Genomic DNA, 14,510 nt, shown 5'->3' with positions numbered 1-14,510 from the left:
TAGAGGTCCTTCTGTAGTGCCATGGTAGAGGAGCTAAGGATGTCTCTGAAGTGTCAGCGTCGATTAAAACACAAGCCACAGGCCCCCGTTATTGTGAAAACAGAAGAAGTTATCAACATGCACACATTTAATGACAGAAGATTGCCAGGTAAAGAAACCATGGCATAGAGCTGGGAAGCCAAATACCCCGAGCACAAACTGACGTCTTTTTTCCAAACAACCTTGCGAGAATGTTTCCTGTGGAAATATGCAACCTGTGCAAAATAAAATGAGTTACCTCATACCGCTGTGTCTATGAACTAGAGACTCTGTGATCTCAGCAGTTGCAATGGCCAGACTCGAATCACAAGCATCATGGATCAACCAAGTTATGCGGGGTTACACTGTTCGTCATGGGTTTCCACCATTCTGAATGAATGAATGTTCCATGGGAGTTTTGTGGCTGGTTTCAAATGCAGTCTCAGTGAGAAATTACAGGTTCCTTTTAAAGTTCAACGGTTGCCAGGAGATGGAGAATAAATATCTGAAATGCTACTAACCACAGAAGAGGTCTAGTAAAAGTAATATCTCAGAACTGTAGTGGAACAAGAAACTATACTTTCTTCTGAACTTCCAAGCATAGAAGAGTAGGTAACTGTAACTGTCATCTGGACGGGCGATATGAGCTTACTGGATGGGAGAAACGTTAAAGCAAAGAAACATGAATCCCGTGAACAGAAGGATAAATATGGGAATGCTCACCTGCTTTCTGGACTGTCTGTGTCACTGAACTAAGTAAATAAATAATAATTAAAAAACAAAAACAAAAACAAACAAACAAAAAAGCCAACAACTCTGATTCACCTGGGCTGGAACTGTGATCTAAAAAAACAAACAAACAAAAAAACACCAACAAAAATAATCCATAATTTTGACCCAGTTTTTAGATGAATAAGTTTCGTGAGTACAAAGGAATGTATCTTACAATCTTTAGATAAAAGCAATTACTTTTTTTTTCTTTAACTATGAAAGGGGGGGGGGGGAGAAGGAGTGTATTTCATACATACAGGGCTCACATTTTAGTCTGAATGGGTTTTGAAGCCCTTGTTCCTGCTACTAATTGAACTCAATGGAGCCTGTGCAATTCTCGCTAATGTTGGAAGTAGGATGGGTCACCTAAGAGAAGTGAATGTGGAGAACTTTAAGGAGGACTGCATTTTTCAATACAGTCACAGTACTAAATGAACAAAATTCTTGAGCAGTTTTTTTTTTTTTCAAAAAAAAAAATGTTCAGGTTTATTTGTGGAAATGCAAGATTTCTATGAAAATAGTTTTTGTATGGAAATTTTTGTAATACTTTTTATCAACAAAATAAGGACATGTGTTTCTGTCAGGGGTGTGATGCCAAGCATGAATGGTAGTGCGTGTGCACCACCAACGTTTGGTGAAAACTATTTTTATCAAGAAAAAGGAATCTTAGAAGAGTCATATTTTCAAGTTAGATAATATAAAAACTAGGTGCACTACCACCACTGCTTACCATGCTACACCCCTGGTTTCCACTAGGCTGATAACATGCTGTCATGAACGATTGTGTGTAAACGGTAAAAGACACAGACCTCTTGACCACATTGTGATAACAGTTAAAGTGCACTGAGTTTGCTGTTTGAATCCAATGCACAAAATTAAAAAAAAATATATAATAAAAAAAAAAAAAGGAAAAGCATTAAAATTATGTCAGTTTTAGTTGTTTTGGTTTTGCTGTGTGATTTGAGCAACATATGTACAGTACTTTCTGTCAGTACTGGTACTTATAACAGCCTCAGCTTAATGTCCTGTCCTCCTGATTCTTGCCACTAAACATGTGGCCATTAAGTTTGCTGGGTTTTCTGAGGGAAACCCATACATTATGACAAGTTTTTGTAGGATCTGGCTCTTAGTTGCTACAAAGTTAATTTTTATGTCCTACTTCTGGTGAGTTCCTGGACATAACAGTTTGAAACAGTTTGATTCAGCATCCTGCCCTACACATGCTGAATCTTGTACCTCCATCTACTGTAAATTTATTTGTATCTCAACAAAAAAAAAGTGTATATGATGGCTATGTAGGTATGTTATGTCTTTATATGGAAATAAATAATTTGGCTATAAAAAAACAACAACTTACAATTATAAATAATCTGTCATTGGTGAGTAATGAGATCATTTGTTTGCTGGGGCTTAATTTAATCTTCTCATCATTTGTCTAGGACAGGAGTATAAGATATATAACCCAAATTTTAGAAACTATGTAATGAAATTTTGGGGGAAGGAGGGAGGTTTGTGTCTACTACCCAGTTCTCATAAATCTTCATAGAGACTGAGCTGGCCATTTCCATTGTGAACAGGGACTGAGAAAGCAAAATCTCTGATGTTTGTGAGAGTTTCATCCCCATTTATGTGATAACAAAGAACAAGTTATCTTTGTCTGAAGTAAAAACAAGATAAAAATACCTTCAGCAAAGATTCTGAAAATTAGTATGCTTACGTAATGCATATTTAAGTTTAAGTTAATTCTTTAGAATACAAAGGGGGAAAAAAGTAATTGTCATACAACGTAATGAAAACTAATTATGGTGGTTTGAAATGGAAAAAAAAGGCTATTGAGTTTGATGATTTACAATAAAATTTGTAAAATCATGAAATAAAATGCTGTATTATATTCAGACAAACTTTTTTTTTTTTTTTTCCCTCCATTAAAAGTGTTGAAATAAGCAGGATTTCTATTCTCCACTTGATGTACATGGCTAATTCTCATTAACCTTTATGTGAGACAAAGTAAATGTGGATGTAGAGTATGTCCCAAATATTTCAATGGGTAAGAATCCTTAAAAGAACATGAGTCCTAACACGGAAGTAGTGTGGTTTAATTAGGATTTCAGTGAGAATTTCAGCCTTCCATTATTAAAGCAAACATACAAAGTAACTACAAATATAATAGCATTTCTTAAAAATATATGCTAATTCAAACTGTTACTTTTTTTTTTTTGGTACATTAATAATTATTTATGTATTTTTCACATAAATATTAGACATTTAAAGAGAAAAAAAATAGCAAACATTTGAACCCCAAAGTAATAGAAAACACTTCTAGTACTTTTTTACTCCAAAAGGTTCAATGGTTCATTTTTCCTTCACTGTTTTGATGGAAATCATCTGTTCTGAAGAAACCTTCCTCATTTTGGAAGACTTCTGAATGCTCATATAGTACAAATTTCTACAGTGACATTAAAGTCAATGGAACTACACCAACTTAAATCAAGTAAGTATCTGCCGCCCCTGAAGATTCAGAATCTATCTGTACATAACTGTTTTACATGGTTTCACATACTAGATCAATTAGTCTGTTGATTTCTAAGGACAGGATGATCGGTGCTTCTCTGACTGACCTTGAGTGTCACTCTAAAGAAGATTTTTAAAGCAGCTATATCTCAATTTTATGGTGGTACCTGCTAGATGACAATTGGAGGTAAAAACACTGAAAGGAGAGCTTTATTTAAAAAACAAACAAACAAACAAACAAACAAAAAACACACACACACAAAAATTAAAGATTCTCTAGACACGCAATTTAGATTTCAGGTTGCCTCAGCATGGTTATATAGAAATAGATAGCTATATGGATATTATAGAAGAAATCACCCATACACACACACTCACACAAAAACAAAACAAAATAACAAAAAAAAAACACTATCTTTTTGATTAATGTCATTTGTGAAGGAAGACTAGTAGAGAAAATTCCGGGCCAAACACTTGGATGCCTTCAACAGAAATGTGGTGCTTTACAGTAGATGGGGATTTGGACTATTATATACATCAGCAGGCTGTTTTCACAGTATTCTTCTATTACCTAAGCACAAATATGAGCATATCCAGGGAATATCTGGCAGTTTTTTGTGTGAGATATTACTTTTTGAAGTTTCTATCTTAATTTTAAGCTGAAGAATTCAGTATAGGTTTGAAAGAACTTTTTTTTTTTTTTAAATGTTTATATTAGTTGAGACTCTGTGCATTAGTCCTGCCTTCATCCATACTCTAACCCCTCCAAAAAAAAACCCACATGAAATAGCATTCTTCAGCCCTATTACACTATTTAGTTAACATTTCAGAGTGGAAATATAATTCACAAAGGGAAAAACAAAACAAAACAAAACAAAAAAAAACAACCACCACCAAAACTTTAACCCTCAAAGTGAAAAAGAAATGTCATGTTATACTACAAAATCAAAATGTTTTCAGTGAAAAGGTGTCATGAGCAGAGAAAATGGCACACAAAAGAGGTAAAAGATAATGCTATAAAATAATTTTTGTATTATTATTACGCTAAGGATATTAGAAAAATATTTCAGCTACTTTAGACACAACTTAACTTAGTCTCCAAATACACTGAAGTCTTCAAATACATTAAGAGTCACAAAACATAATGATTGAAATGATGGCCCCTTTGAAAGCAGTAACAAAACTCCTATTTCAGAGGAATCAAGATTTTGTCCAATACATCAGCAAAGGCTGTATTCAGACAATTGTGTACTGATAAAATATTAAAACTAAAATAAGATACCAACCTATGTTTAGGTGTGCAGGAGCATTTGTACTTTTTGTCATATTTTCAGGGGTGTAAAGGAAAAGGAAAAGTGGCTAAGGTTGACTTGTTTGACATCCAAGATCATTGCTTTCCAACCTCAGGCATGTTGGTGTCCTTTTCCTTTCAAACTTATTTTCAAAACCTTTTTCTTATGTCTTTCCTGTAATATGTAGTCCTAATTAAAAATAATGTTACTCAAGCACCTCATCTCCCCAGTTTACTTCCACCAAGACAAACACACTAGCTTTTCATGTGACTGTAATCTACTGTCCTTCTCTTCATTTACTACCCCTCTCCCTCTGTCCTCTGCCTGTTATCTTCTCCTGTTGTTCTGCTTGCCTAGACTGTAAGCTCTTAGGGGGCAGGGAATCTGTCTTTGACTTGGTCTATGTAGCACCATGAATTATGGAGCTATATAAATAATAAAAAAGTAGATCTTCTTAAATGGTATTTGAAGTGATAGTGATATGATTGACTGCCAGACTAGTATTATATTGTTTTATCTCATTGCCTGAAATCCTAATCACTACAGCATAAACAAACAAAAAAAATAATAATTACACTGTCACAGAGGAGCTATCACACCAACACATCTCACTGGAAATTTCCCTACATGGTCAGGGTATAGGAATATAGAATATCATATTCTGAAAATGTTTTTATATGAAATCATTTACATTAAAAATGAGACGTGTGTTAAGGCATACAAAGAAGGGCTGTACACAGTATGAGCTTTGCTAAACAGAACTTTAAATTGTTCAACTTATGATTAAGTTTGAAAAATTATGATTAAGTAATTTGTTAAGCTGAACAGTAAATGCCTTGTCTTCCTTCATCATAGCTGCCCACTTAGTTCAACAAGACTGTTGTTGTCAAACTATGTTAATCCTTCTTTATTAATTACCTTATAGACATAATTAGAAAAATTCTATGAAAGATAATTCCAATTAAAACCAAGGGAATACTTCCTCATGTTTCTAGCTAACATCACTGGCTTTCTATGACTGATGGAATGACTATATAATGGGAATTTGAGAAAAATGCTCAGTGTAGATAAATGAAAGGAAATGATGCGTCTGATCTTAAAGCAGAACATATCAGCTTTATCTTTTACCTTTTTCTTCTTCAAGGAATACTGCTCTAATGATGAACTTTTTTTTTTTTTTTTTTTTTTTTTAATTGCTTACGTGTACAATGGGAATTTTATATGGACAGATCTTTCAGGAATTTTCAGGGTTAAGGGAATGCCTTTCTTTCCTTTTCATACGTCATATTCATAATTATTTTTCCAGCTACTTAGGATCTCTAGCATGAGATAAGACTAATGGAAAAATCTTACAGTTCCTTCTTTGCCATGATCACAGCAGTTTTATGAGAATGAGGTTCATGGGAAATTGCTTGGAAGAAATAAGAGGCTTTGTCCTACATTAAGCTTACCTGAAAGTTTCTGTAAAAACACTAAAGATGGATAAAGGTTTGAGCTGTTCACAATGTTCCTTTGGGTTATATCACCTATCAGAGAAATTCATATCAATTGTTAATTTGATTTTGTTTTGAAGGTGCAAATCCGAACCTTTAAATGGATTAATGCCAAAAGTTCTTTGCCCGTCTCCCACAACTAGCCTGCTGGCTGTTCAGTCCAGGGAGTGGAAAGCAACCTAATGTATTGATGGCATCCATATCATTCTGTTTTTGCTAACTTCTAAACTTTACCCATGCTGTCTGTGTCATTTAGACAGGTAGATCAATAAACAACAAAACATCTGCAAAGCCATTTTGTGTATTAATGTCTGTAATAAAAATACTCATTTTTGTTATGTAAAAATTAGTTGTGGGCTTATCATAGAGGCATCTCTCCTATAATCATAGCTCACAAATCACAGAATTATTGAGAATTATGGAATCACAGAATGGCTTGGGTTAGAAGGAACCTTAAAAGTCATCTCGTTCCAATGCCTCTGTCGTGGGCAGGGGTGCCACCCACTAGATCAGGTTGCCCAGGGCAACCTGACCTTAAACACCCTGAAGGATGGGGCATCCAAAATTTCTTTAGGCAACCTGTTCCAATGCCTCACCACTCACTGAGTGAAGAATTTCCTCCTAACATCGAACATAAATCTCCCCTCTTTTAGTTTAAAAGCATTATCCTTTGTCCTATCACTATCTGCCCAAGTAAAAAGTCACTCTCCATATTTTTTATAAACTCCCTTTAAGTACTGAAAAGCTGCAGTGAGTTCTCCCTGGAGCTTCTCTTCTTCAGTCTGAGAAAGACTCATAGAATCAGAGCAGTTTAGGTTGAAAAAGACCTTAAAGATCATCAATTCCAACCTCCCTGCCGTGGTCAGCGACACCATCCACTAGATCAGGTTGCTCAAAGCCCCATCCAACCTGGCCTTAAACACTCCTAGGGATGGGGAATCCACAGCTTTTCAGGGTAACCTCTTCCTGTGCCTCACCTCTCTCTGAGTGAAGAATTTCTTCCTAATATCTAATCTAAATATAACTTTTTTTTTTTTTTTGGCTTAAAACCATTACTCCTTCTCTTATCACTATGCTCCCTGACAAAGGGTCCCTCCTCAGCTTCCCTGTAGTCCCCTTTAGGTACTGGAAGATTGCAGTATGGTTTCCTCAGAGCCTTCTCTTCTTCAGGCTGAACAACCCCAACTCCCTCAGCCTCTATTCATAGGAGACGTGCTACAGCCCTTTGATCATCCTCATGGCCCTCCTCTAGACTTGTTCTGATAGGTCCATGTCCTTCTTGTGCCGGGGGCCCCAGAGCTGAATGCAATACTCCAGGTGGTGTCTCACAAGAGCAGAGCAGAGGGGGACAATCACCTCCCTTGACCAGCTGGCCACACTTCTTTTGATGCAGCCTTTTGATATACATTCTTTTCATACGGTTGCTTTTAATATGGTTATCTTTTGATGCACTCTTTTGATATGGTTGGCTTTCTGGACTGCAAGTGCACATTGCTGGCTCATGTGAAGCTTCTCATCAACCAATACCCCCAGGTTATGCCCCCGATACCTCCTCAGGGTTGCTCACAATGAATTCTCTGCCCAGGCTGTATTTGTGCTTGGGATTGCCCCAATCCAGATGCAGCACCTTGCACTTGGCCTTGTTGACCTTCATGAGGTTCACACAGGCCCACCTCTCAAGCCTGTCAAGGTCTTCTCTCTGGATGGCATCTCTTCCCTCCAGCATGTCGACTACGCCACATAGCTTGGTGTCATTGGCAAACTTGTTGAAGTTGTACATAGTCTCACTGTCCATGTTACCAACAAAGACCTTTAACAGTACTGGTCCCAATACTGGCCCCTGAGGAACACCACTCTTTACTGATCTCCACTTGGACACTGAGCCATTGACTGCAACTTTTTGAGTATGACCATCCAGCCAATTCCTTACCCACCAAGTGGTCCATCCATCAAATTATTTTCTTACTCCAGTTTAGAGACAAGGATGTCCTTTAGGACATTGTTAAATGCTTTGCACAAGTCCAGGTAGGTGATGTCAATTGCTCTTCCCCTATCCACCAATGCTGTAACCCTATTGCAGAAGGCCACCAAATTTGTCAGGCACAATCTGCCCTTAGTACAGTCATGTTGGCTATCATCAGTCACCTCTTTTTTTCCATGTGGCTTAGCATAGTTTCCAGGTAGATCTGCTCCATGATCTTGCCAGACACAAAGGTGAGAGTGACTGGCCTGGAGTTCCCTGAGTCTTCCTTTTCCCCCTTTTTAATAATGGGGGTTATGTTTAGCCCCTTCTAGTCAGGGGGAACATCACCAGACTGCCATGACTTCTCAAATATGACGGATAGTAGCTTAACAACTACATCTGTCATTTTCCTCAGCACCCATAGATGTATCTCTTCAAGTCCTATGGATGTGTGCATCTTTAGGTTCCTCAGCTTGTCTTGAACCTGATCTTCTCCTACAGTTCATCATTCTCCCAGTCTCTGCCATTGTCTTCTGTGGCTTGGGCTTTGTGGCTAGAACACCTGCCAGTGAAGACCGAAGGCAAAAAAGTATGGATATGTTGGACCAGATGGTCTTGAAAGTCTTTTTCAACCTTAATGATTCTATGATTCTATGAAAAAAGTCATTGAGTACCTCCACCTTCTCAATATTCTTGCTCCTTGTGATCCTTGAATGTTAACCAGCTTTCCTGGACTCCTCTTCCCTCCAGGGCTTTCTCCTATGGTTCTCTACCAAGCAGATCCCTGAAGAGGCCAAAGTTTGCTCTCTAAGTCCAGGGCAGAAACCTTGCTGTGCTCCCTCCTCACTGCTCTCTGGATTCAGTTGTCACTGCAACCAAGGCTGTCCTTGAGTCTCACATTCCCTGCAAGCTCCTCCTTGTTGGTGAGAATGAGGTCCAACATGGCACCTCTTCTCATTGGCTTCTCTATCATTTGCAGAAGGAAGTTATCATTAATGCTTTTCAGGAATTTTGTGGATTGCCTATGCCTTACTGTGTTGTAACTCCAACAGAGAGCGGGGTGGTGGAAGCCCTCCATGAGGACTGGGGCTTGTGAACACGAGGCTGCTTCTATCTGCCTATATAGGGCCTGACACACATCTCCAGCTCTCTCAGCCCTTCTTCATAGGAGAGGTGTTCTAGCCTTCTGCTAATCCTTGTGGACCTCCTCTGGACCCACTCTAACAGATCCACATCTCTTTTGTGCTGGGGGCCCCAGACCTAGATGCAGTACTCCAAGTGGGGCCTCATGAGGGCAGAGTAGATGGGGACAATCACCTCCCTTAACCTGTTGGCCATTCCTCTTTTGATGCAGCCCAGGATGCAGTTGGCTTTCTGGGCTTCAAGCATGCGCTGGTGGATCAAGCCAAGCTTTTTTTCCACCAGAACACCCAAGTCATTCACTGCTGGGCTGTTCTCAATGAGTTCTTCTCCCAGTCTGTACTCATGTCTAGGATTACCTCAAACCAGGTGCAGCGCCTTGCACTTAGAACCTCATTAGGTTCACATGGTCCCACTTCTTAAGTTTGTCCAGGTCCCTTGGAATGGAATCCCTTGACTGAACCACTCAGCTTGGTGTCATCTACAAACTTGCAGAGGTTGCATTCAATCCCACTGTCTATTTCATTGATAATGATATTAAACAGTACCTGTCCCAAGACAGACCCCTGAGGGACACCACTCATCACTGGCCTTCACCTGGACATAGAGCCATTGATCACAATTTTCTGGGTGTAGCCATTGAGCCCATTCGTTATCCACTGAATGGGCCATCCTTCAAATCCATCTCTCTCCAATTTAGAGATCAGGTTGTAGTGCAGGACTGTGTAAAAAGCCTTACAGAAGTCTAAGTAGATAACATTGGAAGGTCTTTACTTGTTCATTGATGCAATCACTTCATCACAGAAGGCCACCAGATGTCAGTCAGGAATAACTTACCCTTTGTGAAGCTCCTTTGTGATCACCTTCTTCTCTTGCATGTGCCTCAACCTTGCTTCCAGGAGAATCTGTTCCATGATCTTTCCAGGAACAGAGGTGAGGCTCACTGGTCTGTAGTTCCTGAGGTCTTCCTTTCTACCCTTTTTAAAAATAGGAGTGATGTTTCCCTTTTCCCAGTCACCAGGGACTTCACCTGACTACCAAGACTTCTCAAATATGATGGAGAGAGGCTTGGCAACTACATCAGCCAGGTCCTTCAGGACCCTGGGTTGCATGTCATCAGGCACCATAGACTTGTTCTTGTTAAGTTGCATCAGGAGGTCCCAGTCTTGCTCTTCAGTTACACTGGGAGTGACTCTGCTCCCTCAGTCTCCTTCTAGAGGTTCAGAGACTTGAGACATGTGGTAAGCTCGACTACCAGTGAAGTCCGAGGCAAAGAAGTTAAGTATCTCTGCCTTCTGCTCATCTGTTGTTACCTGCCATTTTTTATTTATTTATTTATTTATTTATTTTGTCTTCTTTCTTCCTTCTGTAAATAGGTTATTGATATAGGAATCCCTGGTCTATCAATCACATTCTAGAAAACACCTGTGAAGGACAAGAACCTTTTTTTGTTTATTTGTTTGTTTTTTGTCATTTTGTTACCTGTTCTCTACTTGTTTTGTCTTTTCTCCAGGTCACTGAGTTTCTCTTTTTGGTTTTGTTTTTAACTGCTCTGTGCATGTACAGCGCTCATGAATATGGATTATTAGCAAAATGCAAACACTATGCAGCATGAATAACAAAAGGTAAGTGGCTTCTTGGAATGTTATTAATCCTGTCTACAAGATATTCTGGTTCAAGAAGGTTATATGATGACATCTGCTTTTTCCTGTAAAATGTGACAACTTGACTTAAGAACCTGTTTCCAGGACACCAGCGGTTCAGCTCTCATTAATATGTTTGGGCTATCCATCATACTAAAAATCTGCACTATCAGCATGATTTTCATGAGACCAAATTTGGTTACGTTATATATTAGCAGGATGTCTTTTATGTCCTTTGTTATTTACACAACAAAATTAATAAATACAGAGATGCTGGGATTTTGGTATGCCTACACACCTAGCCTACAGGACTTCCAGGGTTTCTTTGGAAACTGGTGAAAAATGCTATCAATGTCATAAATCAATTACCTGTTCTTCCACTCCTACTCTAAAAAACAACCTCCTGAAGTTACTGTTACATTTTGAATGGGAGGTAAAACTAAGTATAGTCTTTGTTACAGATTATCCATGGATGAACAGATTCAACATGGACCAGCAATTCTGGTTCTAGGGTATAATCGAATGACCAATTTTCCATCTGTTTATTTGGATGTTGGGATCTTAATACATTATAATTAATATTGACATCTTTGACACTAAGAATTGAAGTGTGATCATTGCTCGAGTGTCCTAAATTGTACAGATTTTAACCAGGTTCATTCTTCTCATTTGTTGGGAAAAGGTTATGAGAGTTAGATAATTGATCCTGAGCCCAGTGAGCTCAGCACCCCATTGGTGGCACAAATTAATTTTTAAAAACTCTCAGAATGTTGTTCCTGGTTAGCCATTTTTCATTACAAATCATTATGAAGGTGAGTGAGTGTGTTAAAAATCTATACAGCACCTTGCCCAACATAAATGAAATTAATGGGAATTTTTATATAATGTATGCACTTGTAAATTGCAGGAATTGATGTTACACACTTGTCTGCATTCCTCAAGGCTTACTTATACATCATATGTTTTCTTTTTTTTTACTGAACTAAATATAGTGAGGCACTGATTGTTACATGAAGCCTTCTTTCTTGGTCTCCTAGGCAGATCAATTTTACAATTTTGCTGTCTCTTTTTTAAAGTGACAAATAACTTTGTAAAGATAAGCATTACTGGCCATATAAGCAAACATAGCTTAAATTATTTATTTTAAAATATGTCAGGTGATGGATCTAAAATTAAAAATATGGCATGAAAATGTAATTATTGATTAATCCATTGAAGAGACATTGTTAAGGCATTCATTAAAATTCTCTGTAAAAAAAGGCAAATAAAATTACCTGTTTCTGACTGAAACATGTTCTAGTGTTTCATTAGCATTCTTTAATCCTACTCGTAAACTTGTATCAATCTCTTTAAATCTGTCAGATAACCAGTGGATGGTTGATAAGAGATTTCATCCTTTAATTTTCTTAAATTTTCTTTTCAATAATCTACATGATTCATAATTACAATTTACCCACTTTTGTCTGCCACATTAATTACAAATCCTTGCAGTATTTCAGGTTCTTTAAAGACTTTCTCTCAAGCAACTAAGTCATAGATAATTTTTGCTGTAATTTTGAAATAATGGATATTATTTCATCTGATATAATGGAAATATTTCTGAAATTATAGCTATATTTGTTAACATTTTCAAAGATATAACCAATGTCCTTTTATCATGCATCCTCTGAAAACAGCTTTTGTTTTAAATTAACACATAAATTTAAATCTCCATCTTTTTTTTTTCTTTGTTTTACCAAAGAATTGTAAACATAATTCTTCATTTAACTTTCCTTTTAATAGTTTTACTTAGTATATATTTCCAGTGGAGATCTTTATTACAGTATTTGATTTTCTAAAAAGCATTGATATTTACATGCACATAATCACCTCAAAGAGTATTGCTTTCCCATTTACAGAATGGAATAAGCAGCACAATGAAAAGTGAGTTGCTTAAGTTAGATAGAAATCCTGTGTCTGCAGAGTCCTAACTCCTTAATTAATGAGGGTAGGTTGTGGCTGCATGACCATTTGAATCCAGCATAAACCCAGGTTGCTTCCAAAAGGAGACATTCTCTTCTGTCACCATTTTCTAGTCTACTAAGCACTTTCCTTCCTTTGAGTCATCACATCTGAACCAGCCCCTGCATGGCTGGCTGGGGCTCACATCTGGCTGCTGACAAGCCCACTTACAGGCAGCTGCTCTGGGCAGGGGGCTTCTGCACAGGGTGAACTCCCAACACTTCTGCTGCTGAGGACCCAGAGCTGCTTAGCATGCTTCCCCTGCCAGCAAAGGTGTCAGGTGCTCCAGGTAGCCAAGCCCTAGAGTTTTGCTCCACTCAGCAGAAGAACACAATTCTGACTCTGACTTGTTTGCAGATGGAGGCTGCAAATAAAGCAAGGAGACTGCAGCACAGCATAGGGCATCCCATCACATATGCTCAGTCTGGGGACAAAAAAAGGAAGCTAAAAACATCAATGCTTTGTAACGGTTCAAGACAGGATTATCTTTCTCTGTGCTGTTTTACATATAATGATATTTTCCAAAATAATCATCAGCTCTTCTTAATTTCATTCCTCTTTTGTGTAGTGGAACATGGATATCCACATGTACAAATAATGAACGTTCCAGTGGAAAAAAAAAAAAAAAAGAAAGTCTATACAGTGGCTAAAAGAAGTGAGTTGTTAAATTGCTTGGTATAGCTGTTTTTCAGACAACGTTTTATCTTTTTATAATGTTGTCATTTCAACTCTCTTTTTCTCTGATATTTATTCTTCATCCTTACTTTGTTGTAAGAGATAAGAGAACTGTGGAAATCTCTTTTTTATTTCATAACCATCTTTCCTTGTGCTCTTCAGATTCTTCTGTCCAGACTCTTTGGGACAGAAAAGTGGCAATATATATTTTTCTTCAGAACAAACCAGGTGCCTTTTTCAAGTTTATATCGTTTTGCCTACAATTATTCTCCTAGCTAGAATAACACTTCTGTACATTAACGACATATCTCAGTTAAAACATAACAACATTACATTTATTTTTTCTAGATAGAAAAAAGTGTCAGTTTTGTAAAAAACAAACAAAACAAAACAAAAAACAACCAACCAACCAACCAAGAAAAAAAAAAGACAATGTAGTGACACCTGCTGCAGTTGAACAGAAACATAAAATTAAAAAATATTTTGCAGTTGTCCTTATGACAAGGTGAGACTTACTCTGTGGTTTGTTTGTGTACACAGAAAAAATGAAGACTGTTAGAACCAGATTGCAACTCTGATAAGACATGGCTCTGTTCAGTGGAGAAATCTCCAGGAAACACATAATCAGCGAAACCAATTCTACTTGATCTGTAGACCCCAAACAAATATGCGTTAGATCCCAACAAAATTTTTGTTGACTCCACCCAAATCAATCACATAGCTTTCTATTACAGAAATAATGATGATTCAGCTCACAGCAAAGCCTGATTTAATCCCTTATGGTCCCAATGCTCTTGTTTAATAAACCAAGCTTTGTTCTAAACACAGTTTATCTGTAATCAAGATTCGGGAACATCATCCCTTTGTATTCCAACAGTTGCTGAACATCCCCATGTCCCGAAAGAATATTAGCCCTTTGCAAATCCTGCTCTAGTTATTCTGGAGTGGACAAAAGAGCCGTACTGCAATTTTTTCACAGAGCATGGGCTAGAAGAAGGCTGCA

The 14,510-nt window shown here is 37.7% G+C and overlaps 1 protein-coding gene across 6 annotated transcripts in view; it reads left to right on the top strand.

The window, feature by feature from the left end:
• Positions 1 to 1,696, top strand: part of GRIK2 (glutamate ionotropic receptor kainate type subunit 2) — a 407,268-nt gene extending 405,572 nt beyond the window's left edge. For all 6 annotated transcript variants that reach the window (XM_080586284.1, XM_080586280.1, XM_080586277.1 and 3 more), the window contains one exon: positions 4 to 1,696. In XM_080586284.1, the coding sequence (XP_080442410.1) occupies positions 4 to 168 (165 nt within the window). In that variant the 3' untranslated portion in view covers positions 169 to 1,696. The remainder of the gene's footprint in view (positions 1 to 3) is intronic.
• The last annotated feature ends 12,814 nt before the right edge of the window (positions 1,697 to 14,510 follow it).

This window comes from Anser brachyrhynchus (genome assembly GCF_964034855.1).
Source record: "Anser brachyrhynchus genome assembly, chromosome: 3".
NCBI lineage: Eukaryota > Metazoa > Chordata > Aves > Anseriformes > Anatidae > Anser > Anser brachyrhynchus.
The sequence above is the reverse complement of the archived record's forward strand: the minus strand, read 5'-3'. Positions and strand labels throughout refer to the sequence as shown.